At 42.6% G+C, this 23,902-nt stretch overlaps 1 protein-coding gene across 2 annotated transcripts in view; it reads right to left on the reverse strand.

Moving 5' to 3' along the window:
• Positions 1 to 551: 551 nt before the first annotated feature.
• ccdc142 (coiled-coil domain containing 142) overlaps positions 552 to 23,902 on the reverse strand; it is a 363,715-nt gene continuing 340,364 nt past the window's right edge. The window contains exons 8-12 of one of the 2 annotated variants that reach the window (XM_055652590.1): positions 14,573 to 14,722; positions 11,408 to 11,522; positions 5,648 to 5,828; positions 3,411 to 3,622; positions 552 to 1,998 (exon numbers count right to left, since the gene is read on the reverse strand). In XM_055652590.1, the coding sequence (XP_055508565.1) occupies positions 1,745 to 1,998; positions 3,411 to 3,622; positions 5,648 to 5,828; positions 11,408 to 11,522; positions 14,573 to 14,722 (912 nt within the window). In that variant the 3' untranslated portion in view covers positions 552 to 1,744. The remainder of the gene's footprint in view (positions 1,999 to 3,410; positions 3,623 to 5,647; positions 5,829 to 11,407; positions 11,523 to 14,572; positions 14,723 to 23,902) is intronic. The other variant, XM_055652501.1, reaches the window with a different exon arrangement.

Consider the following 23,902-nt stretch of genomic DNA (forward strand, 5'->3'; position numbering starts at 1 on the left):
AGCACAATGATCTAATTTCTGACAATCTCCTGACCAATTTCTTGGCTATTGCACATGACGTCTGATCCATAGAGAGTGGAACAAAAAACGAGGAAATCATTACACTAACGACTTCCATCGGTCTGCTCTAGGAAAAGAACCACTTGACATTTACCCTCATTATTTTCACTTGCATCATTTGTACAACTGACCCCTGGGCTTGCTTTAAGGATACCAATGCCATCAAACATGGCATTCTTAATCAATGTAATTTTCATGGTTTCATAGCATGCAAAAAATGCTTTGCAGTACATGATCAATTTGACACCCATTTGAGGATGGGAAGAATTACAAATGTGGAGAGTGAACAAATCTTTAGGTGGTAATTAATGAATGTATGTTGGAAGGGAGACTCAAAGAACCTTGTTCTATTTTATCCTAAAAGTAATAATCTATAATATACAGTTGATTAGGTGGACTTCTGTTCATGTCTCAGTTTTAAATGTAGCACTTTCCCTGAATTCGATTCAGTCATGTGAATCAAAAGCAACAAGTGTTCTATAATATTCTATTGCAGTGTATTATTGATATAGCACATTGAACAAATGTTAGCCATACAGTGTACTCACATTTCTTGCAATCAAATCACAGCAAGATTATTATTGCCCTTGAAATGTTGCAGATGTCAGGAACCAAAATTATATCTGGAACTACATCACCTGGAAACAGTCAACAAGTGTGCTTCAACTGGTCTTGGTGACTCTCAGTAGACAGCTAACAAAGCAGGTCAGATTCCGTTTCCAATCACCAGCCAATGACCTATATATGAAACAGTTTGAATCCGGACATGTGCAAACTTGAAGAGGGTGGGATTCATTTTGACTTTACACCCAATATCCAAACCAGCCCGTCATCCCCTATTCCTCCACCCTCACCAGCTGTTATGTTGTAGGCTCAATAGGGAAGAATAGGTGTTCACAGAAATGACAGAACTCAGTTGGATATGTGTCTGAAGTAAAAACTTTGAGAAAGGGAAGAGCCATTCAAGCGTGTGGAATAAGGGAAGCTGGGTGCGTCAAAGTAAATTTGCACTTACAGAAGCATGTTACATATTTTAATACATGTGATATAAATACAAAATCCTTTTAAGAATATTTCATTAAAAACAGGCAATCCATAAATATTGTGTGTAGTTTCTTTTGCCTGACAGCCCATCCAACAAAAAGATATAAATCATTGCGGACATCCTCCAACTTGCAATATTAAAAACACTTTATCGAGGCAGTAGAATTCCAAAGATTATATCTTTGGTGAAGATGCTCTGTTAACTTCAGTGTATTTAAACATACGATAAATTATTATATAGAATACTTTAAAGTCAAAAAATACTGTCTTACAAGATAGCATACTGAATTCTTTTAAACTCAAGATGGCATAAATCAGCACTGATACACTTTGTAGAAAATTGAGCATTTACACTTCAGTCTTACAATATTTTATGAAAATTCATTCAGCAAAGGAGCTTTTTGAATTGATCATCAGCTTTGGAAATGCTAATATTTCGGTGGAATAATATACATTGGGACTATTCCACAAATTCTGGTTTATTATTCACAATACAGAAAATGAAATGGAGTTCTGGTTGCTCGTAATCTTAAAATCAGTCATAGATTCAACTGAAGTAAAAAGTGTTAAAGTGCCTTGTCATAAATGTAAGTCTGCCAGTCGGCTTTTCCAACCGAATAACAGAGACAATGTCCGCTCACTATTCTGGGGTGTTTTTCATACAAGGCAAACGGAGAACTTTCCTGCGTCTACTGCTGTTCACTCGCAGTGCAAGCCATTCCTGCTGATTTACTGCCAAGTACGACTCTGGGTGCCTAGTTGTTATAACCTTGTTTAGTTGCTCAGAAGCTTCAGGCTGAAAGGCTGCTCTTGTCCTTTCAGTCCGCAAATCCAGGCTGTCAAGACTGTTCAAGTTCTGATGACTGAAGTCGACCGTCCTGCTGGAAGAGGAGCCTTGGAGCAAAGAAAATGTTTATTAGCCTAGTTGATAGGTCACATAATCAAAATCCAAGCAAAGCCAGTTTCAGAAAACAAACAAAGGATCAAAAAAAAGATTTAAAATGTTTGACCCACAGAAGTATTGCCTGATTGATATAAATAACACATCTCCAGCTGATGAAAACATTTCAAAATCCTGCTTTAGTGCCCTTCCTATTCATCTGGAAAATGTGCCACTGTTGCATTTTTTTAAACAAATCCAATTCAATAATTTAGTTCCAAAATGTTCTCAATAGAACGGAGAATATTTGGAGTATTTATCAAGTCTAAACAGAAATATAAAAACCAGAAGATTTCAAAGCTTAAAATCAAAATTCAACACCTCATTTAAAGGCTGGTTATTTTGCCTCAGATCATTTTAATCCTTCATCCAAACGAATCATCAGACAACAGTAACAGTCAAAAGTGAGGAAGGAATGCTGGGGAACAGTTAGCTTTTACAATGGTTACCATTCAAGCATCTGAGCATCTCAGTAATCTCAGTACAGGCATGCATTATTCTGTAATTACTACCAAATTTCAAAAAATATTTTGAACATATTACTTTCAACAAAACTCTTACTTTCTGCCTGTTACATTTCCAGTCAACATTTATGACTGGAAATGAATTTATATTCTATGCGATTTAATGTTCAAATTTAAAATAGTTCAGGTAATGAAAGACTGAGTAAAAAAATTGAGCATGTGTAACATTTCTGCTCATGTGCTAACCAGCACCGTCCCATTTCCCCAGTGGTTTGCTGAACAGCATTTTTTGGTTCTTGTCCAATGTTAGATACCCAGTGTTTAAACTAACAAGCTTCTAATCTATAGGCACTGGACATTGAAGAGTGGTTGTGAACTACAAAAGGAAAGGAATGTTAAAGCTTAGAATCATAGTGGTTGACGGGAACCATAATTAGAATCATTATAAGACCACAAGACAGAGAAGCAGAATTAGGCCATTTAGCCCATCGAGTCTACTCCACCAATCGATCATGGCTGATCTATTTTTCCCTCTGATCCCTGTTCTCCTGACTTCTCCCCGTAACCTTTGACACACTAACTAATCAAGAACTTAACAATCTTCGCATTAAAAATACCCAATGCCTCCACAGCCATCTGTGGCAATGAATTCCACCGATCACCACCTCGGGCTCAAGAAATTCTAAAGGTATGTCCTTTATTCTGAGGCTGTGCCCTCTGGTTCTAGAGTCTCCCAATATAGGCCATTAAACTCTGATTGAAGGGCAAATAAAATGGTGCGAGTTAAGATATAGGCAGCAAAGTTCATGGATGTTCTTAAGTTTAAAAAAAGTAGATGGGAGACTGACCAGCACACAATTAATTCAAAATATACAAGTAATTGAAAATTACTCAACACCTACAGCATCTTCTGAAATGGTCCCAAGTATTTGATGGAACATAGACCTTCCTAGTAGGTTGCTGGAGGAGGCAGATAATGGCATTGTCCACTTGATAGAAAACACGGAGAGAAAGGACAGACTGTCTGACTTCCATTGATAATTGTTGATCATCTGAACAAATTAGTTCTCTCATTGTGTCAAAATCCTGCTTCAGCTGTAAGGCACCCTGGACACTGAAGGACACAAACAAGAAATATGCAGCTTATAATGTCATGTACATTATAATCAATACAAAACATATATTGCACTGGAATACATTTATCAATGTCATTTTAATATGAAAGTGTTTAAAGAAAGATGTAATGTAATAACCAGAACCAGAGTCAGACCAAGACTTTATAATTATTCCATAAAACACATTGGTGGAAACACACACTGAATAACAATGCGAATTTAAGGACACAGTTGTTATCTGTTTATATTACAATGAAGTCAAATTTCATGACAGCATTCTGAGAGTTTGTATTTAGTTTAAAATAATACAAAAAATAAAAATATCAGTATTTGGAAAATAATTACAAAGCCATGTATTCTCGTAAAACACCAATGAGTTCACAAATATGATGAGGGAGGAAGGAATGTTCCTGTCTTTACTCATTTGACCTATGTGTGACTGGTTCCATATATTTATAATTAAAACTTCCCTGGTCTTTTAAAACAACCATTGGGTTTCACAAACACAACTCATGAAGCACGCTTATTGCCGGCCCTGCCCACAGATGTAATGCTGGGTATCATTATCTGGGTATCAGCTGATCACATGGATTTGAATGATATTGACGTGATGCAGTATTTGAACAAGGAGGTAAAAGGACAAGGGTGACATTTTGAGGAATTTTAGATGTCATAATATAGAAGAGGAGAATAGAAGACATTTCTGGAAAACTCCTGTCCAAGATCCCATAAGGAAGACTGAATCGAAGTGAAGATTTGATTAATTAAGAGGTGATGAATGAGAATAACATGGATTTATTGGAGGCAGAGAAATTAGGAACTAAACGATTAAGACAAACGAGACAGTCATTCAGCCCACTGTCTATTATTCTTTATGTTCCTTTCCAGTTCCCTTTTGAAGGTATTGTGGGATCTTGCACTACATATCTTTTTGGCCACTAATTCCTATAATAGTAATTAGATGTAGAAATATTTAATTAGCTGCAACATTCTGTATGGAACAAGATGCGCTTTTAAAATAAAACATCTATTTTGACTTGATTGTGTTCATTTCAACCTTAGAGTCATACAGCACAGAAACAGCCCAACTTGCCCACATCGACCAAGGTGCCCCCGTATACATTAGTCCCTGAAGCTTCCTGCGACTGGCCCATATCCCTCTAAACCTTTCCAATCTTTGAGATCAATGGCAACTAAATTTGTTGAATGTGTCTTTATTACCGATTTAGTACATCTTTAATACCGATTTAGAATTCATTTACACTCAATGGAACCTAAATAAAAGTTGAAGATTCATAACTAATTTTTGATTAGCTAATGCTCTTAGAATTCAGGATTCCAATTATAAACGAGGATGGAGAATACACCATATTCTTATCGAGCACCACCAAATCACAGATCAAGAATCAGCAGTTGCAGCAGAACAGTAGTAACACAATGCAGGTGGAAAACTTGAGTGGGCTACTTTTACATTGCAGGAAATTGGTACTTACATTTCTAGTAAGTTAAGATAATTTTAAGACAAAGCATTCACTATTTCTTATGTAAAGCAGTCAAAACCTTTTCCCCAAGGTGGAAATGTCATTGCTTTACAGTGAGAGGGGGAACATTTTAAGATGTGCAGGGCATCTTTTTTTTTTACAGAGAGTGATTGAGTGCCTGGAACGTAATGACTGGGGTAGTGGTGGAAGCAGATACAATTGTGTTTTTTTGAACAGGCACATAGATATGCAAGGAATAAAGGGCTATGAATCATGTGCATGCAGAGGAGATTGGTTTAATTGGGCATCACATTCGGCACAGACATTGTGGGCTGGAGGGCCTGACGCTGTGCTGTACTGTTCAATGTAATTTATTTGTATAAGTGTTTCTCAAGTTAGGCAGTTTCAATGCTTTTTATTATTGCAGTAATCTCTAGACAATTAAGCTGATTGCTTTGCCAGATCAAGTTGACAGAGACTAACCATAAAAATGACAATTTTCACAAAACATGTAATTGCAAGTAAAATTATTACATAGATTACCTAAATTTTATCTTTTCCTTCAATATATGATCCATCCAGGCCTCCATAAAAGCAGTCAAGGCTTCTGTCAATGGAATGGTTTGAGCATCTTCTGGAAGTTGTTTAATTCCCTCCAGCACCTGACCAATTATAGTTTGAACAGCAGCAGTCGCATATTCATTGGATTTTCTGGGGAGCACAACTGAAATGGAAACAAAAAGGCACTTTCACTTCATGTGATAAACAAAACCTGAATAGAATCGTTAATGTTTCACCAAAAAAAAATTGAACCATCCTTAATGTTGCCAAGCTTGACTTAACTAGATGATGAGGTCAGAAAAGGGTGTAAAACAAACTAAACAGCTATAACTTGGCTGATGGCACATGAGAATGCAAATGCTGGAATCAGGAGCAAAAAAAGCAATCTGCTGGAGGATCTTACTCAGCAGGTCAAACAACATGTATGGGGTTAAAGGAATTGATGTATTTTTGGGTTGAGACCCTGCATCAGGTCCTAATGCAGAGCCTTGACATGAAATGTTAATAATGCCTTCCCCCACAACCACTCCACCTGCCCACGTAATGTGGCTGGTGCTTGCAAAGGGGGAAAACATGAAAGAAAATTAGGCAGGTGCAGGGCAATGCCATGGGGTAAGAAACCTTGGTAGGTGGTGTCTTTGAGTTGAAGGTTGGCTTTCAGGAATCAGTGTTTTCTAAAATCAAAGTTTAAGGAGACACCCATATTAAGCTATTTTTAAAGTCCCAATTAAAATAGTGAAGGGTCTAAGCATTATTTTGTGGTACTTCTACTTTTGCTGTAGTTCAGCCAGCTAAGATCAAAGTATTCAAAGGTTTTTATTTTATTAGTCACATTCACATACACCGAGGTGTAATGAAGTGAAATGCTTTTTGCCATTTTGCAGTACACAAAAGAATACAGACATAACACCAATGAGGGTCTTAAACACAAAGGACATCCCCCACAATGGCTCCCACCATGAGGGAAGGCACAAAGTCCAGTCCCCAACCCCAGTTCACCTATAGTCAGGCCTATTGAGGCCTCCACAGTTGCCTCTACGGAGGCCCGATATTCCTGGCCGTTCTTGCCGGGTGGTGGTGCTCCGGCGTCGGGAGAGTCCTCACAGCGGCATGGGAACCCTGGAACGGCCGCCTCCGTACTGGAGGCCGCGGCTTCCGAAGCCGACAAGGCCGCGCCGGATGGAGCTCCACAACTGGCGATCTCGTCGCGAGATCCCAGGCTCCCGGTGTAAAGTTCGGCGCCGCCGCCCGCAGCTGGCCGCTTCACAGTCCCGCAGCTCCGCGATGTTGTTCCCGGCGGTCTCAGCTCACCGGAGCTCCAGTGCGGCGACCCAGGCAAGGCATCGCCCGCTCCACGATAGCGCTCCAGCGCTGTGCCGACGCCGAAGCTGAGGTACTGCCGGTCCGCGCCAGAAAACGCCGCTCCAGGCCCCCTGGTAGGCCGCGAGGACGGGTCGAAGCTGCAGCCCGGAGAAAAGCTGTCTCTCCGACCAGGTAGGGACCCTGAAAGGCAGTTTCTCCCTTTCCCCCCTTGATCAACAGTTATTTCACAAGTTCACAACTTATAGGAGTAGAATTAGGCCATTCGGCCCATCGAGTCTACTCCGCCATTCAATCAAGGCTGGCCTCTGCCTCCTAATCCCATTTTCCTGCCTTCTCCCCATAACCCATTACGCCCGTTCTAATCAAGGGTTTGTCTATCTCTGCCTTTAAAATATCCACTGACTTGGCCTCCACAGGCCTCTGTGGCAATGAGTTCCATTTCAGAATCTTAAGCACAAGATTGTAATAATGAATAGGAGCTGCTGGAAATTAAAGAAGTACTTGTTGCTGGGAGTTAGATGTATTTCTGGTCACGAGTGGATTTCGAAAGTTCAAGGTAAGGGAATCCTAATCATTTTAGTGGAGGCAGAGACTGTGACTGAAATACCAATTCTTCTTCGCCAAGGAATTGGTCTGCTGCCCAAGAAGTAGGAGGAGGTGGTGGTAGCAGCTTGGATGAGATAATTTAAAATGTACTCATCCTCAACTCATCCTCAAATATGACCCAGTTAATCTGGGGCATCTGGGCGGCATAGTACTGCAGCTGGTAGAGCTGCTATCCCATAGAGCCAAAGACTCCGGTTCGATTCTGACCTCTGATGCTGTATGTTCTTCCTATGACCAGGAGGATTTCCTCCAGGTGCTCGTCTCCTCCCACAGGATAGCATGATGGGGCAATTGTAGAGTTGCTGCCTGACAGAGCCAGAGACCCGGGTTCCATCGCGACTATGAGTGCTGTCTGTACGGAGTTGGTACGTTCTCCCCGTGACCTGCGTGGGATTTTCACGGGTGCGCTGTTTTCTCCCACACTCCAAAGACGTACAGTATGTAGGCTAATTGGCTTGGTATAATTGCAAATTGTCCCTAGTGTGTAGGATAGTGTTTGTGTGCAGGGATCGCTGGTTGGCATGGACTCGGTGGACTGTAGGGCCTGTTTCCATGCTGTATCTCAAAAAAAATGTGCGCGTTTTTAGGTTAATTGGCCTCTGTAAATTGCTTTATGTGTAAGGCATGGATGAAAAAGTGGGATAATGTGGAATGTGTGAACGGGTGATTGATGGTCAACATGGATGCAGTGGACCAATGGGCCTATTTCCCAAAATACTCCAATTACCTTAGGTTTCTGGACATTAAATAGATAGATATCAAAAAAACATTTGGACGCTTTTATGGATAGCACCTATTTAGAGGATATGAGCCAAACGAAGACAGGTGGGACTAGTGTAGAAAGTGTATCTTGGTCGGCATGGGGAAGTTGAGCCGAAGAGTCTGTTTCCATGCCTTATTACTCTATGACTCTATATGAGGTTCAAGCTAGAGGATTGGTGAATACAAAATGTTCCAAACAAGCACAGAAAAATGAAGGTCAAAACCTAGAAATGCAAGTCAGTCAAACTAACATTGGCTTTGAAATTCAGAGAAAATTTGAGACAATAAAAGCTTTCGGATGGACTAATTAATTAAATGAATTAAAACAGAGCAAAGGAGGCTGAGAGGTGACTTGATAGAAGTAGATATGTTTATGAAGAACACTAGACTAAGTGGCCCCCCCCGTCAGGCGGGAGGCCTGGTCCCCAACGCAACCCGTTCCCCAATGCAATATTCCACCACTCTCCTGTTCCCCCAATGCAACCCGTCCCCCCAAGCAATATTGCACCACTCACGCATAGCCCCCAACTGCGCAGGCAAGGTTAATTTCCCCTCATCTCCCAGCACTCTCTCCCCCACCTCTTCACCCACCCTCTTCTTTCCCCTCTCCTCCTCCCCTCCCCCAATCTCTCCCTCCCTCTCCCCTACCTTCAGTCCCTCCTTCCCTCCTTCCATAACATCTCTCCTCTCCCTACCCCCCTCCTATCCCTCTATCCCCCCCCCACTTCGGTACGTTTCAATGAGGTCACCCCTCATTCTTCTAAACTCCAGCGAGTACAGGCTCAGTGCTGTTCAAATGGTCACCATAAGTTAACCCACTCATTCCTGGGATCATTCTTGTAATCCTCCTCTGGACCCTCTCCAGGGCCAGCACATCCTTCCTCAGCTATGGTGCCCAAAACTGCTCACAATACGGTTAAATAAATTACAATTGCATTATCAATAAATTACAGACCAGTTAGCCTGACTTTGGTGGCGGGAAAGATGCTGGAGTCAATTATTAAAGAGGTAATAATGGGGCATTTGGATAGCAGTAAAAGGTCCAAGTCAGCATGGATTTATGAAAGGATAATCATGCTTGAATAATCTTCTGGAATTTTTTGAAGATGTGACAAGTAAAATGGATGAAGGGGAGCCAGTGGATGTAGTGTTTCTAGAATTTCAGAAGAGGTCCTGCACGGGAGACTAAAATTAGAGCACCTGGTATTGAGGGTGTTGGCGTGGTTAGAAAATTGGTTGACAGACAGGAAGCAAAGAGTAGGAGTGAACAGGTCCTTTACAGAATGGCCCGGTGTTGGGGCCGCAACTGTTACTGTTAATGATATTATAATGATATATTAATGATTTGGAACAGGGAATTAGGAGCAACACTAGCAAGTTTGCGGATGACACAAGAGATTTGGGTGGCTGTGTGAACTGTGATGAGGATGTTAGGAGGTTGCAGGGTGACCTGGACCGGTTGAGTGAGTGGGCAGATGCGTGGCAGATGCAAAGTAATATAGATAAATGTGAGGTGATCCACTTTGGTGGCAAAAACAAGGTGGCAGATTATTATCTCAATGGGGTTAGGTTAGGTAAGGAGGAGGTAGAGCGAGACCTGGGCATCCTTGTACACCAATCACTGAAAGTTGGCGTGCAGGTACAGCAGGCAGTGAAGAAAGCTAATGATATGTTGGCCTTCATAACAAGAGTATAGGAGTATTTCAGTATAGGAGAAGAGGTTCTTCTGCAGTTGTATAGGGCTCTGGTGCATCCGGAGTATTGTGTACAGTTTTGGTCTCCTAATTTGAGTAAGGACATCCTTGGGATTGAGGCAGTGCAGCGTAGGTTCACAAGATTGATCCCTGGGATGGCGGGACTGTCATATGAGGAAAGATTGAAAAGACTAGGCTTGTATTCACTGGAGTTTAGAAGGATGAGGGGCTGTCTTATAGAAACATATAAAATTATAAACGGACTGGACAAGCTAGATGCAGGAAAAATGTTCCCAATGTTAGGCGAGTCCAGAACCAGGGGCCACGGTCTTAGAATAAAGGGTAAGCCATCTAAGACTGAGGTGAGAAAAAACCTTTTCACCCAGAGATTTGTGAATTTGTGCAATTCCTTGCCACAGAGGGCAGTGGAGGCCAAGTCACTGGATAATAATAATAATAATAATAACTTTATTTGTTAAGCACCTTAAAAACAACCAAAGCTGACCAAAGTGCTGTACAGAAAAAAGAAAACAAGCAAGACATCATAAAACAGGCAGAACAACAGAACATACAACTAACACGAGGCGCATAAATTACATACAAAAATCCAAACAATAAATTAAAAAACATAAAACACAAGTACAAACAACGCAGCAAAACCAAGCAAATAAAGTTAATAAACAATTCGACACCTCACTGGTCTACAAAGGCCATGGAGAATAGATATGTCTTCAGGAGTGATTTAAAAACAGCTAGAGAAGGGGCCTGTTTAACGTGCAGAGGCAATTCATTCCACAATCTCGGAGCCGACACAGCAAAGGCACGGTCCCCTCTGAGCTTCCGCTTAGTCTTTGGCTCAATCAGGAGCAGCTGATCATCTGACCTGAGAGAGCGGGAGGGTGAATAAGGGTGAAGAAGCTCAGATAGGTAGGACGGGGCAAGACCACTTAGGGATTTAAAAGTAAATAAAATAATTTTAAAACGAATCCTATACTGAATAGGCAGCCAGTGGAGAGAGGCCAAAAGGTGAGAAACATGATCATGCTTTCGTGTGCCTGTCAAGAGACGAACAGCTGCATTCTGTACCATCTGGAGACGGGCGATGGAGGACCGACTAACCCCCAGATACAGTGCATTGCAGTAATCCAGCCGTTTAAGAGGGAGTTAGATAGAGCTCTAGGGGCTAGTGGAATCAAGGGATATGGGGGGAAGGCAGGCATGGGTTATTGATAGGGGATGATCAGCCATGATCACAATGAATGGCGGTGCTGGCTCGAAGGGCCGAAATGCCTCCTCCTGGACCTATTTTTTATGTGTCTATCACATGTTTTTAATGCTTTTTAAGGGATTTAATTACCTGATCGATAATTTACCCTCCACTGTCTTCCCACTGGCATGGTTTGTTCAAATAACTCAAGCGTCATCTTTCTACATTTAGTTGAAAATAGCGCCAGTGCTTTTGTTGAGAATGTCTGAAAAAGAAAATGTTTCATGTTATGTTTGTACAAGAAGGAACTGCAGATGCTGGAAAATCGAAGGTAGACAAAATTGCTGGAGAAACTCAGCAGGTACGGCAGCATCTATGGAGCGAAGGAAATAGGCAACGTTTCGGACCAAAACCCTTCTTCAGACTGTATGAACTTCTTCAGTCTGAAGAAAGGTTTTGGCCCGAAACGTTGCCTATTTGCTTGCTCCATAGATGCTGCTGTACCCGCTGAGTTTCTCCAGTAATGTTATGTTTGTAGTTTGGCATTTGCAACCACATACCTGTATCTATAATTTTCACAGTCATACAGCACGGCACAGGTTTTTTAGCCAATAGATGTGATAGGAAACCAGAGTATTATAGGAAATCCATGCAGTCACAGGGAAGTCATAGAAACTGCGGACGGATAGCACAGGAGGTCAAGATTGAATCTGGGTCGATGGATCAGTGAGGCAGCAGTGCTAGCTGTGCTCTGTATGTCCTTTGGCTTGTTATTTTCAATGGATTTTCTCCAGCGCTGCACGTCTTTTGTGCTTTATGCCGAGTGTATAACATTATGAATTATGGGGATGTGGTTTATTTGTAAACTCTTAAAGACACATTTTTTAAATTGGAAAGTTAACAACAGCATGTGGCACATTTCTATCTTTGCCAATTTGGAAAAACAAAGTCTCTCTCAGTACTTCTCATTGCTAGGGCGAAAACTGAAAAACTCCTGAGGAGAATAAATGTTAGGAAATAATCTGAAATTCTGACATTATATTCATTATCAACTTCAAAGATAGTGATGTGTTCCCCAAACAATACACTGTACTTTTCAGCAACTAACTCTCCTGAGCCAGCATGCCTGGAAGCAACTGTGGGAAAAGAAAGAGTTAATATTTCAGACAGAAGAAGTAACATGTATCTTTTACATACAAAGGGCGGTTGGTATCTGGGATGAGCTGTTGGAGGAACTGGTTGCGCAGGTGCTGTAACAACATCTAGACAGGTGCATGGATCATGGATGGTGGGGGAGGGGTGGTGGTGGATGGGGGAATTTGGGCAGGGCGGATGGGACTGGTTTGGATGGGGCATCTTGGTCAGTATGGATGAGTTGGGCCAAAGGGGCTGTTTATGTGCCATATAACTCTATGAAATGTGTGGGGCATGTTTTTTAGTCAGTGTGGTGGGTACCTGGAACACACTGCTGGGGCGGGGGGTGCTGGGGAGACAGATCTGATTATCTATCAGATAAGATAGAAGCTTTTAGATAGGCACCTGGATGTGGAGCGAATGGAGGGATCATGTGCAGGCAGATGAGTTTGGTTCATCTAGGCATGATGTTTGGCACGGACATTATAGGTCGAAGGGCCTGTTTCTGTGCTGTACCATTCTATATTTTATGTTCTATGAAATGTTGACAATTCTTTTCCCTCCACAGATGTCGCTAAACCCACTGAGTTCCTCCACGTTTATTTTTTGTTACAGTTTTTGTAGTCTCTTGTGAATAACGTAGCTCTCTATCTTTGTTGAGAGCAGAAAAAGTGATAGAAGTAGTGCTTACAGATGTCCATACAGTTTGCAAGCAATATTTGGGGAGCAAAAGATGCAATACTAGAAATATATACAAACTATTTTTCTTACAAACTTGCTGATCCCACATGTATTAGTGAGAATAAAAAACGGAAAGATATGTAACGCATGTTGTCATTTTCCAGGTATACATCGAGAACGCAGTTACTTCAAGTATCCAAAAGCAATGGATAGCTCTATAAATTAAACAAATTCGTCCGGACTTCATCCTCATTCTTTTCAATGGCACATTTACATCTTCCTTAAATATTCCCCTCTCACCATAAACTCCCCTCTCTTCCCTTAGACTACACCATGATTCTTTTCAATAACTTCAGGCTTAGTAATCAGCGAGGAAGCAACCTTAGAAGGACTGAGAGAAGCAGACAGTTCGGAATCGTAACAAATTGTCACTTTTCCTTTCAGCCTCCAGAGCCAGTAGAGACCATCACTGTCTGTGGATCTCCTGGCTGGCTTTTAACCCCAATTTTGGTGCTTAACTTTGAATATTACTTCAATATACTGAAATAAATAAAATAATACAGGCAGGTTTCCTGCTGGCAGATTGCATTTGCTGATCTGCACATGTGTGGTGAAGGGAAGAAGAGCAAGAAGATATGTGGCTACCATATTGACTTCACTCCTCTACTTGATATTCTACTGGTGTTTTTTTCCTCAATTTAGAATGGGAACACTTACGTGTCTGGGAATTTGGCGAAAAATATTTTTTTGCTGTATTAACACTTTTCACACTGTCCTATGGAGATTAAAATGCAAAACTCCTCTTTGCATTGCTGCAGTTTAGCACCAGGGAGCCCGTCATCTTTACAAAATTAGCCTCACTATATGCATTAGCATGATGTTTTCTTGTGGCTTTTTATCACCACAAGCTTACGTAAAACCATTTGTTATGCAAGAAAATCTAAATTAAAAAGTTGACATTAACTAACGAAGGCAAAAATGCTGGAGAAATTCAGCGGGTGAGGCAGCATCAATGGAGCGAAGGAAATAGGCAATGTTTCAGGACAAAAACTTTTAACATCTGCAGTTTCTTCTTAGACATTAACTAGAGCATTAGATATAGATCATACAAATTACTTATTAAAGGCAGCAGGATGATGCAGCTGGTCAAGCCACTTCCACACAGCACCAGAAACCCGGATTCAATCCTGACCTAAGTGTTTCTGTGTGGAGTGTGCACATTCTTGCTGTGACTGCATGGGTTTCCTCCAGGTGCTCCAGTTTCCTCCCAAAGATGTATGGGTTTGTAGGTTAATTGGCCTCTGTAAATTGCCCCTAGTGTGTAGAGAGTGGATGCCAAATTGGGATAACGTAGAACCACTGTGAAGGATGATAGTTGGTCGGCATGGACTAGGTGGGCCGAAAGGCCTATTTACATGCGGTGTCTCTAGACTAAACCAAATCAAAAGGTTAATTTTACAACAAGTTTGACCTTTGAAATAGTAAATCCAGATGTCTTACATTGAAGATGGTGGCAGCGTAGCCAAGTTCTTTTACCAATGCAATCACTTCAGCCTGCAGCAAAGACTCCTGGATTCCTTGGGTCTGATTTTCTTCAATGCAGAAGGTTTCTGCAAGCTGCAACATCTTTGATGCCATCACCCTAAGAACCTAGTAACAAACAAAATATGTTTTATATAATCTGAAAAGATCCTGAGCTTCTTTTGGAACAAAGTATATAGATATAAATAATTTCATTAATTGGTGTGAAGTACAAATATCTGATGTGTAAAATGTAAAAGTATAAATAGTAACTGCACTAATATATACATCATAACAGAAAATGCTGGAAACATTCAGCAGGTCAGATAACAGGGCCTATTTCCATGCTACATCTCTAAAGTAAACTACATTTTAAGATGTGGAAAATATCTTTCCTCCCCAATTATCCTATCTCCATCTCCACTCATGATCTACTATTATCACTGCCCCATCTGCAACATCGACATCCAAAGAATGAATTAAAATGCAGTCTACAGAATTACCTGACTCTTTTCACATTGCTGTTCCCCATATACTTGAATCCCTTTTGCAAATGAATAATACAATACAATACAACATAACATAATTTAAGTTCAACGCAAACCATACTCTAGCAAAGGGGTCTAGCCTGATAGGATTAGACTAGTAGTACATTACCAATATGTACCCTGAAATGACAAGCAAGTGTGTTTTGTTCTAGATGTTTACTTTGTGTTGTGAAGAAATTATATTCCAGCTAACTCTTATTTCCCAAAGTCATTTTAAAATTAAAATATTCTAAAACAAATTTTTATGATGTTAATAAAATATTGTATTTTTGTTTTTACACTGATAACAGAATTACTCTTGGCTGTACTGAACTGTTTAGCCACACTTTTAAACTTTGGATTATCTGAACATTACACTTGGTCTTTGATTACAGTGAATTGAAGATTGACTTGTATGATTATAATTATATACAAACTGCAAAGTGTAATGTATGTGTCTTTTTAATCTAATATTCCTGGATACATATTCTCCAGCTAGCCAATTCCTCCATCAGTTAGCGGAGGGCCGCAAAGGACATTGCTGTACAATAATCGCCTGGATATTTTAAATCTGACGCACAATCCATGCCATAATTGTCATTGGAGGAGTGGAAACAAACGTGTATCATTGGACAGGGCATCCAATCATCTGTAGTGCTTAATCAAAATAATTGCCTTCCTAGCTCTGAAAGTGGAATCCCAGCATCCATACACAAATTGACGCCAGAAACAGATTCAAATAAAATTGCTAGTGTTTATTCAGCACGGTAAAACAGCACTCCTTGTGGCTAAATATTATAAAACTGTATTCAAGGCATTTCAAATGGCGAGTAGGCTGCACACTTTCCTTCATGTGTTTAGCCCATTGCTGGGCTTAGCATGCAAATATATTTCCACGGACCTTTAAAGGTAAAGGGACATCAGACAACAAGGAGGCTTTTTTAAGGTAACGTTGGGAGAGTTCAGCGAATGTATGTTCCTGTTTGTGGGAAGGGCAAAACTGGTAAGTTCAGGAAAGCCTAGCTTCAAGGATATTGAAGGATATTGGGCCTTTAGTCAAAAAGAATATTGGGAGCTGGGATGAAGCCAATTCCTTGAGCAAGTTTAGGTTTATTACTGTCAAATTTGCCAAGATACAGTGAATAGCTTTGTTTTGCATGCTATCCAAGCAGATTAGATACACCATACATAAAGACAATCAATTCAAGCAAGTACAATAGATACAGCATAGAGGCAGATACAGAGCGCAGAATATATCTCTCAGCGTTGTAGCGCATCAGTTCCACAGACAAAGTCCAATGTCCTCAATGGGGTGGAGGTGAATCAGACAGTTTATGGAAGGATCGTTCAGAAGCCTGCTAAATATAAGAAATGAGGGAGGACACTTAAGTGGGAAATAACCATATAACATATAACCATATAACAATTACAGCACGGAAACAGGCCATCTCGGCCCTACAAGTCCGTGCCGAACAAATTTTTTTTCCCCCTTAGTCCCACCTGCCTGCACTCATACCATAACCCTCCATTCCCTTCTCATCCATATGCCTATCCAATTTATTTTTAAATGATACCAATGAACCTGCCTCCACCACTTCCACTGGAAGCTCATTCCACACCGCTACCACTCTCTGAGTAAAGAAGTTCCCCCTCAAAATCAGGAAGGTAAAGAGAGGATATGAGATAGCTCTGACATACAAGATAAAGGAAATTCCTATGTGATTTTACAGGTATATTAAGACCAAACGTGAGAGAATCGGCCTCTTAAGTATCAACATAGTCATCTAAATGACGAGCTACAGGAGATGGGGAAGGTGTGAATGAATACTTCCCAGCTACATTTACTGAGGAAACCGTAATGGAAGCAATGGAATTAACGGAAATAGGTGGTGATATAGTGAACTATATACAAATTACAAATAATATTAATGCGATTAATCCCAGGGCCTGACCAAGTATCCTTGGGTATTGTGGGAAGTTGAGGAAAGAATTGCATCATCAAAAGACAAGTGGGAGGTATGGGAAGACTGGAGTATGGTTAATGTTGTACTTTTATTTAAGAAGGGCGACAAGGACAAGCCGGGAAACTACAGGCTAGTAATCCAGACATCAGTGAATAATAATATTATTATGAATTACATAACCAGAAAAAAAAAATAATTAACAAAATCTACCCTTCAAATATAAAGGAAAAATAAGATTGTAACAGTAACACTCACATTCTAGCACTTATGTTATGCTCTTCACAAACTCAGAAAGTACTGAAGCCTATCAAGTATTTTTTAAATTAAAAGCTTTTTCTAAAGGTGGCAACCTGTTTGTACATATCATCCTCCCACAACAACAATGTGACAATGACCAGATGATTTGATGAATTGATGTATAATACGATAAGATGTATATATGTATGAATGAATGTATAAAAAAAATGTTAATCCATTGACTTTTCAATATACAGGTGCACAACCTTTTATCCGTCCATCCAAATAACGAAAACCTCCGAATAGCGACATTTTTTCAGTCCTTGAATAAAGGTCCTTGAAAACGTTCACCGAGGGCGGCCCGCAGAGGTGACAGCGGAACCTCCGGTCGGTCCTCGAAGAAAGGGGAACTAAATCCCCATTCATAAAAGAGAAGGTGAGGGTATATTGCGCGGGAGGGTTACTAATAGACAATATGCTGCTGCCTGCCCGCTGAGTTATAAAGTTCCCACGGTAGACTCACGATACACAGTGTATCGTGAGTCTTGCGTGGGAACTTTTTTAACTCAGCGTGCAGGCAGCAGTAGATTGTCGCTCCCTTCAGTTTCACCCCACCTACACCCCTCTGCTTCCCGGCCATGTGTGTGACCCCTTCCCTCCCCTCTCCAGCTCCCCGCGCATTGCACCGGCGCGGGGGCTTTGCACTGTCTTCACGCCGGAGCCAGTGCCAGTCACCGGAGACGTCAGGACCAACGGGACACCGACCCCCAGGCCCACTGCAAGCACGGAGAACCCAGAGACCCACAGCCAGCAGCAGCCCAGCCCCGTTCCAATTCCAGAGGAACACGCTCTCCGATGTCCCCGTAGGGACAGAAGCCGATGGCTCGGGCTGTGACGTCTCCGGCCACCCCCTTGTACAGGAGCTGAGACTGGGAACTGTGGAGTTGTTTGCAGTTGCAGAGGGAGGGGGCAAGGGCGGTACAGTTCCCAGTCTCAGCTCCAGTCCAGGGGGGTGACCGGAGACGTCAGGACCAACGGGACACTGACTGCAAGCACGGAGATCCCGGAGACTCACAGCCAGCAGCAACTCTAGCCCAGCCCCGCTCCAACTCCAGAGGAACCCGGGTTGCGGATGAGGGGGCGGAGCTCGGGCTGTGGGCGAACTGCCACTTGTCGCTGTAACGGCGCTTCGGGGAGCGGGTTCCTGTTGGTCCTGACGTCTCCGGCCGTCCCCCTGGACAGGAGCTGAGAGACGTCAGGACCACCAGAAGCCGCTCCCCGATGCGCCGCTACAGCGACAAGTGGCAGTTCGTCCACAGCCCGAGCTGCGCCCCCTCATCGGGACACCGACCCCCAGGCCCACTGCAAGCACGGAGATCCCAGAGACTCACAGCCAGCAGCAACTCTAGCCCAGCCCCGCTCCAACTCCAGAGGAACCCGGGTTGCGGATGAGGGGGCGCAGCTCGGGCTGTGGGCGAACTGCCACTTGTCACCGTAGCGGCGCATCGGGGAGCGGATTCCTCTGGAATTGGAGGGACAGGGAGACACAGCGGCTTTTGAGAATGGTGGGCAATCACTTCCAAAGTTCTGCCCACACAGTCAGTACACCTCTCCTACACTTGTCTCCCGCACTAAGATTATCTCGCAGAGAATGATCCCAGCCTAACCTCCCTATTCTCTCCTATTCTGCAAGAAAAAACTACATTGAAGACTCAAACTCGCGATCGAGTAACTGCTGGGATCAGCTGCTAGGCGCAAACTCGCGACCTTGCGGATACGAGCCGAGCACTCTACCACTGAGCCGGCCGTTAAAATCTACGCTAAAAATCTTCCATTCCGAAAGCCGAAAAATTCTGAATTACGAAAAGTGTCTGGTCCCAAGGCTTTCGGATAAAAGGTTGTGCACCTGTAATAGAGGTTTCGATTTGTGTGTCTATTTTTTCATCAAAGGTTTGTGCTGAGTATGATCATAAACATTAATTGAGATTATGGTGACTATTACTTATCTCTTTGCATATATATTATATGCATATTTTAAAATAAATAAAGTATTTAATTTTGTAAAGCAGGAGTAAACGAAGATTTTGAGTTTAAGGCCTGTACCAAACCTGAACCCGTGCCCAAAAAGGCAATGAGAGACTTGTAGTTGGACAAAAATAGAAAAATACTATAAGTACATAGCAGATCAGGCAGCAGAACGAAACAGGTGAACTTAATTAAGTAGGAAGTCAACCAAAGAAATTCAGTCAATAATATTTCAAAAAATCATATCTATATATAAAAACCTTTACTGAAGTTAAAAAGACCACATCTTTATTTGCAATACAATTGCATTTGATAAATAAATGGGAAACATATTAATGTTTTGCATTTATAAATTGAAATTCAAAAGGATTTGTGAGTGAAATTCCTAATACGTCAGTAATAGCCTCCAGTATAAATCTCCATCTGGAGTACTGTCTAGAATCCTCCATGCTTTCATGTCTGTTTTAGAAGGTCGTGTGATGTTTAGTTACATTCTTAAGACTTTAAAATCCTTTGGACGGTGGCACAATTGAATCCAGCAGGATTGATTTCCTGTCAAACCGATGCATTAATAAGGCCATCAGGGATAGTAGCACAAAATGAACAACTAGATTAAACTATCGCTCAATTTACAATTATGAACTCATCTGAAGCTCCCTGCTTAAAAATCTATTATTATTGGCATGCATGGAATAATTTCTTAAATCTACTTTGATCTGCTTGTAACTATGGTATCCTGTCTACTATTACAACTAGTCAATAATAATTAAGTATTCAGTGACCCTTTTACCCTACACTTTACTTGGTTGCAATTATTAACTGTAGATCATGAGATGACCTTCAATCAACCATAAGAACAGCTAATTTAAAAAGATCAAAAATTTCCAGTGCACTGCAAAAATTGTTAATTTACAAAGATTATAAAAATCAAAATGTACAACTACAGCTTTGATATGGCAACAGAAATATTCAAATAAATTACATTCTTAATTAATATTATTAGTTAGTATATTAATATTACAATCTGCTCTAATTTGCCGATTAAACAGTACCTCAATTTTAACATTCTCAGAATTGTTTTCAATTTTATCCATGACCTTGTCCCTCCCAATCTCCGTAATCTCACCCGTTAAGGAGATTCATGGGATGGAGATGAAGAGAAATTTCTTCACAGAGAGTCGTGAATCCATGGAATTTGCCACCACAGAGGGCCATGGAGGACATGTCACTGAGTGTATTTAAGAAGATGGATAAATTTTATGACACATAAAGAGAACAAGTGGTTTAGGAAGAGAGCAGGACTATGGTTTTAAATTAGACTAGACTACGTGGGACCAGTTGGGTCCCAGCATCACACTGGAAGGCTGGTCCGCCAACGCAATATTCCACCTCTTCACCAATTCTAATATTAGTGGCCAGTGGGGGGGACTTTCTGGAGCGCTAGAATGGGTGTTGTGGGCTGAAGGGACTGGTTTCTAGAGGGCTAGTATGGATATTGTGGGCCTAATGGATTCTTGGGCTGACGGCTGAGGTACTCAAGCCTGTTATGCTGGCAGCTCACTCATAGAAACATAGAAAATAGGTGCAGGAGGAGGCCATTCGGCCCTTCGAGCCAGCACCGCCATTCATTGTGATCATGGCTGATCGTCCCCTATCAATAACCCGCGCCTGCCTTCTCCCTATATCCCTCGACTCCACTAGTCCCTAGAGCTCTATCAAACTCTCTCTTAAATCCATCCAATGACTTGGCCTCCACTGCCCTCTGTCAGGGCTCTCGCTTAACTTTTTTTCCCTGTTGCCAGCCGGGCAACCTTGACAGCTTTTTAGGTTGCCAAATGACAGTTTAGGTGGTCATTTAAGGCCGTTTGCATGAAGCGTGTGATAATGTGCTTGGATGAAGTGCGTAGTTACCAGTTGGAATTATGCTCAATGAAGCACTCACATATTATGTTCAAGAAGGAACTGCAGATGCTGGAAAATCAAAGGTAGACAAAAGTGCTGGAGAAACTCAGCAGGTGCAGCAGCATCTATGAAACAAAGTAAATAGGCAACGTTTCAGGCCGAAACCCATCAGTCTGCAGAAGGGTTTCGGCCCGAAACGTTGCCCATTTCCTTCGCTCCATAGATGCTGCCGCATCCGCTGAGTTTCTCCAGCACTTTTGTCTACATTCACATATTATTTCTGCTTCAAATAAAGTCACAAATTAAACATATTCACCGATCAAGACATTATATATACCTCAATGACATGCAGCAAAATTATAATACAATATCTCAACTCTTTTTACATATTGCAATTGATGCAAGCATGTTTTCTGTGACGGACCGAAAATTACCATGACATGGCCATAGCATGGGTCGTTATTGCTATTGGCACAGAAACACTCTCGCTTCCCACATAATTTATCCATAACAAAATATACAGGTTGCAAGGAAATTTCCAAAGGCATTTTATGATAATAGCTGTTAAAACCGACTATACCCATCTGACAGGTTAAACATTACACAAACTGACAAGAGATGGCCAAAGGACATAACTGCAGCAAATGTTCTTTTGGTAATATGTTAAAGGTGTCAAAACAAATAATAACATTGGGAATTAAAACACATTTGATTGCATTCCGTTATCAAACATAGTCAATGTTCGCTCTGAAGACCATGAAGCACAATAGGGTCAGGGGGTGTGTGAATCAGTGCGGGGAGGGGTTTGAGAATGCAATCGGTGCGGAATGGATGGATTGAGGCAGGTGAATTAGTAAGTGTTCGTTGGAGTATGTAAAATTGTGAGGGGAGATGTCAGTGGTGTTGAATGGGGGATCAGTATGGGAAGGATGGGGGGGGGGGGGGGGGGGATGAGTACAGAATGAATGGGGGTAGACAAAAATGCTGGAGAAATTCATCCTGTACTGATCCCCCCCCATTCAAGAAGAATGGGAGGAACAGTTTGAAGAAGGGTCTCGACCCGAAACGTTGCATATTTCGTTAGCTCCATAGATGAAGCGGGTGAGGCAGCATCTATGGAGCTAACGAAATATGCAACGTTTCGGGTCGAGACCCTTCTTCAAAATGTTCCTCCCATTCTTCTTGAATGGGGGGGGGATCAGTACAGGATGGATTGGGGGGGGGGGGGGCAGCACATGATGAATGGGGGGGGATCAGTACAGGATGAATTGGGGGGGGGAATCAATGCGAGGTGGGTAGGGTGATGAATAGATTGGGGGGGGGGGGGGTAGATGGGGAGGGGAGGACATGGGATGTCAGTGAGGACTGAATAGAGGAGGAGGGAATGGGGATCAGTGCGGGATGGAGAGGAAGGGTCCCAGGATAAGAGGGGTGGAGGGGGCGTACATGAGAGAGAAAGAGAAAGTGAGAGAGAGAGAGAGAGAGAGCGAGAGAGAGAGCGAGAGAGAGAGAGAGAGAGAGAGGGGGGGATGGAAGGTGCAGAGGAGGAAGGGAGGTGCGCGCTCCTGGGACAACATCGCCCCGCTGCCTTGGCCGTCCCTGTCCAACGCCAAAGTGCCGCCGCCTCCACGCCACCGCCTCCCCTCCTCCACCAGCAGACAGGAAGGTGCGGGACCGAGCGGTGCAGCTCAAAGATCCTATAGCTATAGGATCTGTTGTGCAGCTGCTTCAGACGGCGGAAGGAGGCCTCCGCCCCCCCCCCCCTCTCTCCCTCCTCCCGGCCTCGGCGTGCAGGAGGGGTTGTGAAAGTGCCGTTGGTGGATTTGCAAGCAGTGCAATAGCGGCCAAAGATCTTACAGTGGAGCTATATCAGATCTTTGATAGCGGCCGCAAATCCGCCAACGGCACTTTCACAACCCCTCCCGCGCGCCGAGGACGGGAGGAGGGAGAGAGGGAGGTTCCTTCCGCTGTGTGGGGTGCGGGAGGAGGCGATGGAGCCGCTATCATGGCTGCTGTTGCCGCTGTTCGGAGCCCGTCATTCGCTTCGACCCTTCGCCACCACGCATCTAGTATCTTTGCCCCACAATCAAAGATACTGGACGAATACAGCCGCCACCGCCGACACGAAACGTCACGTTCCTATTCTCCAGAGATGCTGCCTGACACGCGGAGTTACTCCTGTTTTTTGTGTCTATCGGTATAAACCAGTATTTGATTGCAAAGCCCGGCAAAATGAGTCGGCATTTGGGTTGCCCGGCTGCACTTTGAATGGTCAATGGCACCCGGGCGACTTCTAATTTCGAGCCCTGTCTGGCAGGGAATTCCATAAATTCACAACTCTCTGGGTGAAAAAGGTTTTTCTCACCTCAGTCTTAAATGACTTCCCCTTTATTCTAAGACTGTGGTCCCTGGTTCTGGACTCACCCAACATTGGGAACATTTTTCCTGCATCTAGCTTGTCCTTTTCCTGCATCTAGCATCTAGCTTGTCCTCACGGCTGGTGGGCTGGCAGTTGACTCACGGCTATTCCTTGAAATTCCATTTCAACCAGGGTGCAAGGCCACCAAATTCAAGTGCAGTTTCATACCATTTCAAGCAGGATGCTAGGCCACTAAAGACAGCGAGTCGTGACCTCTCCCTCCTCCATCTTGCAG

The sequence above is a fragment of the Leucoraja erinacea genome, chromosome 1 (genome assembly GCF_028641065.1).
Source record: "Leucoraja erinacea ecotype New England chromosome 1, Leri_hhj_1, whole genome shotgun sequence".
NCBI lineage: Eukaryota > Metazoa > Chordata > Chondrichthyes > Rajiformes > Rajidae > Leucoraja > Leucoraja erinaceus.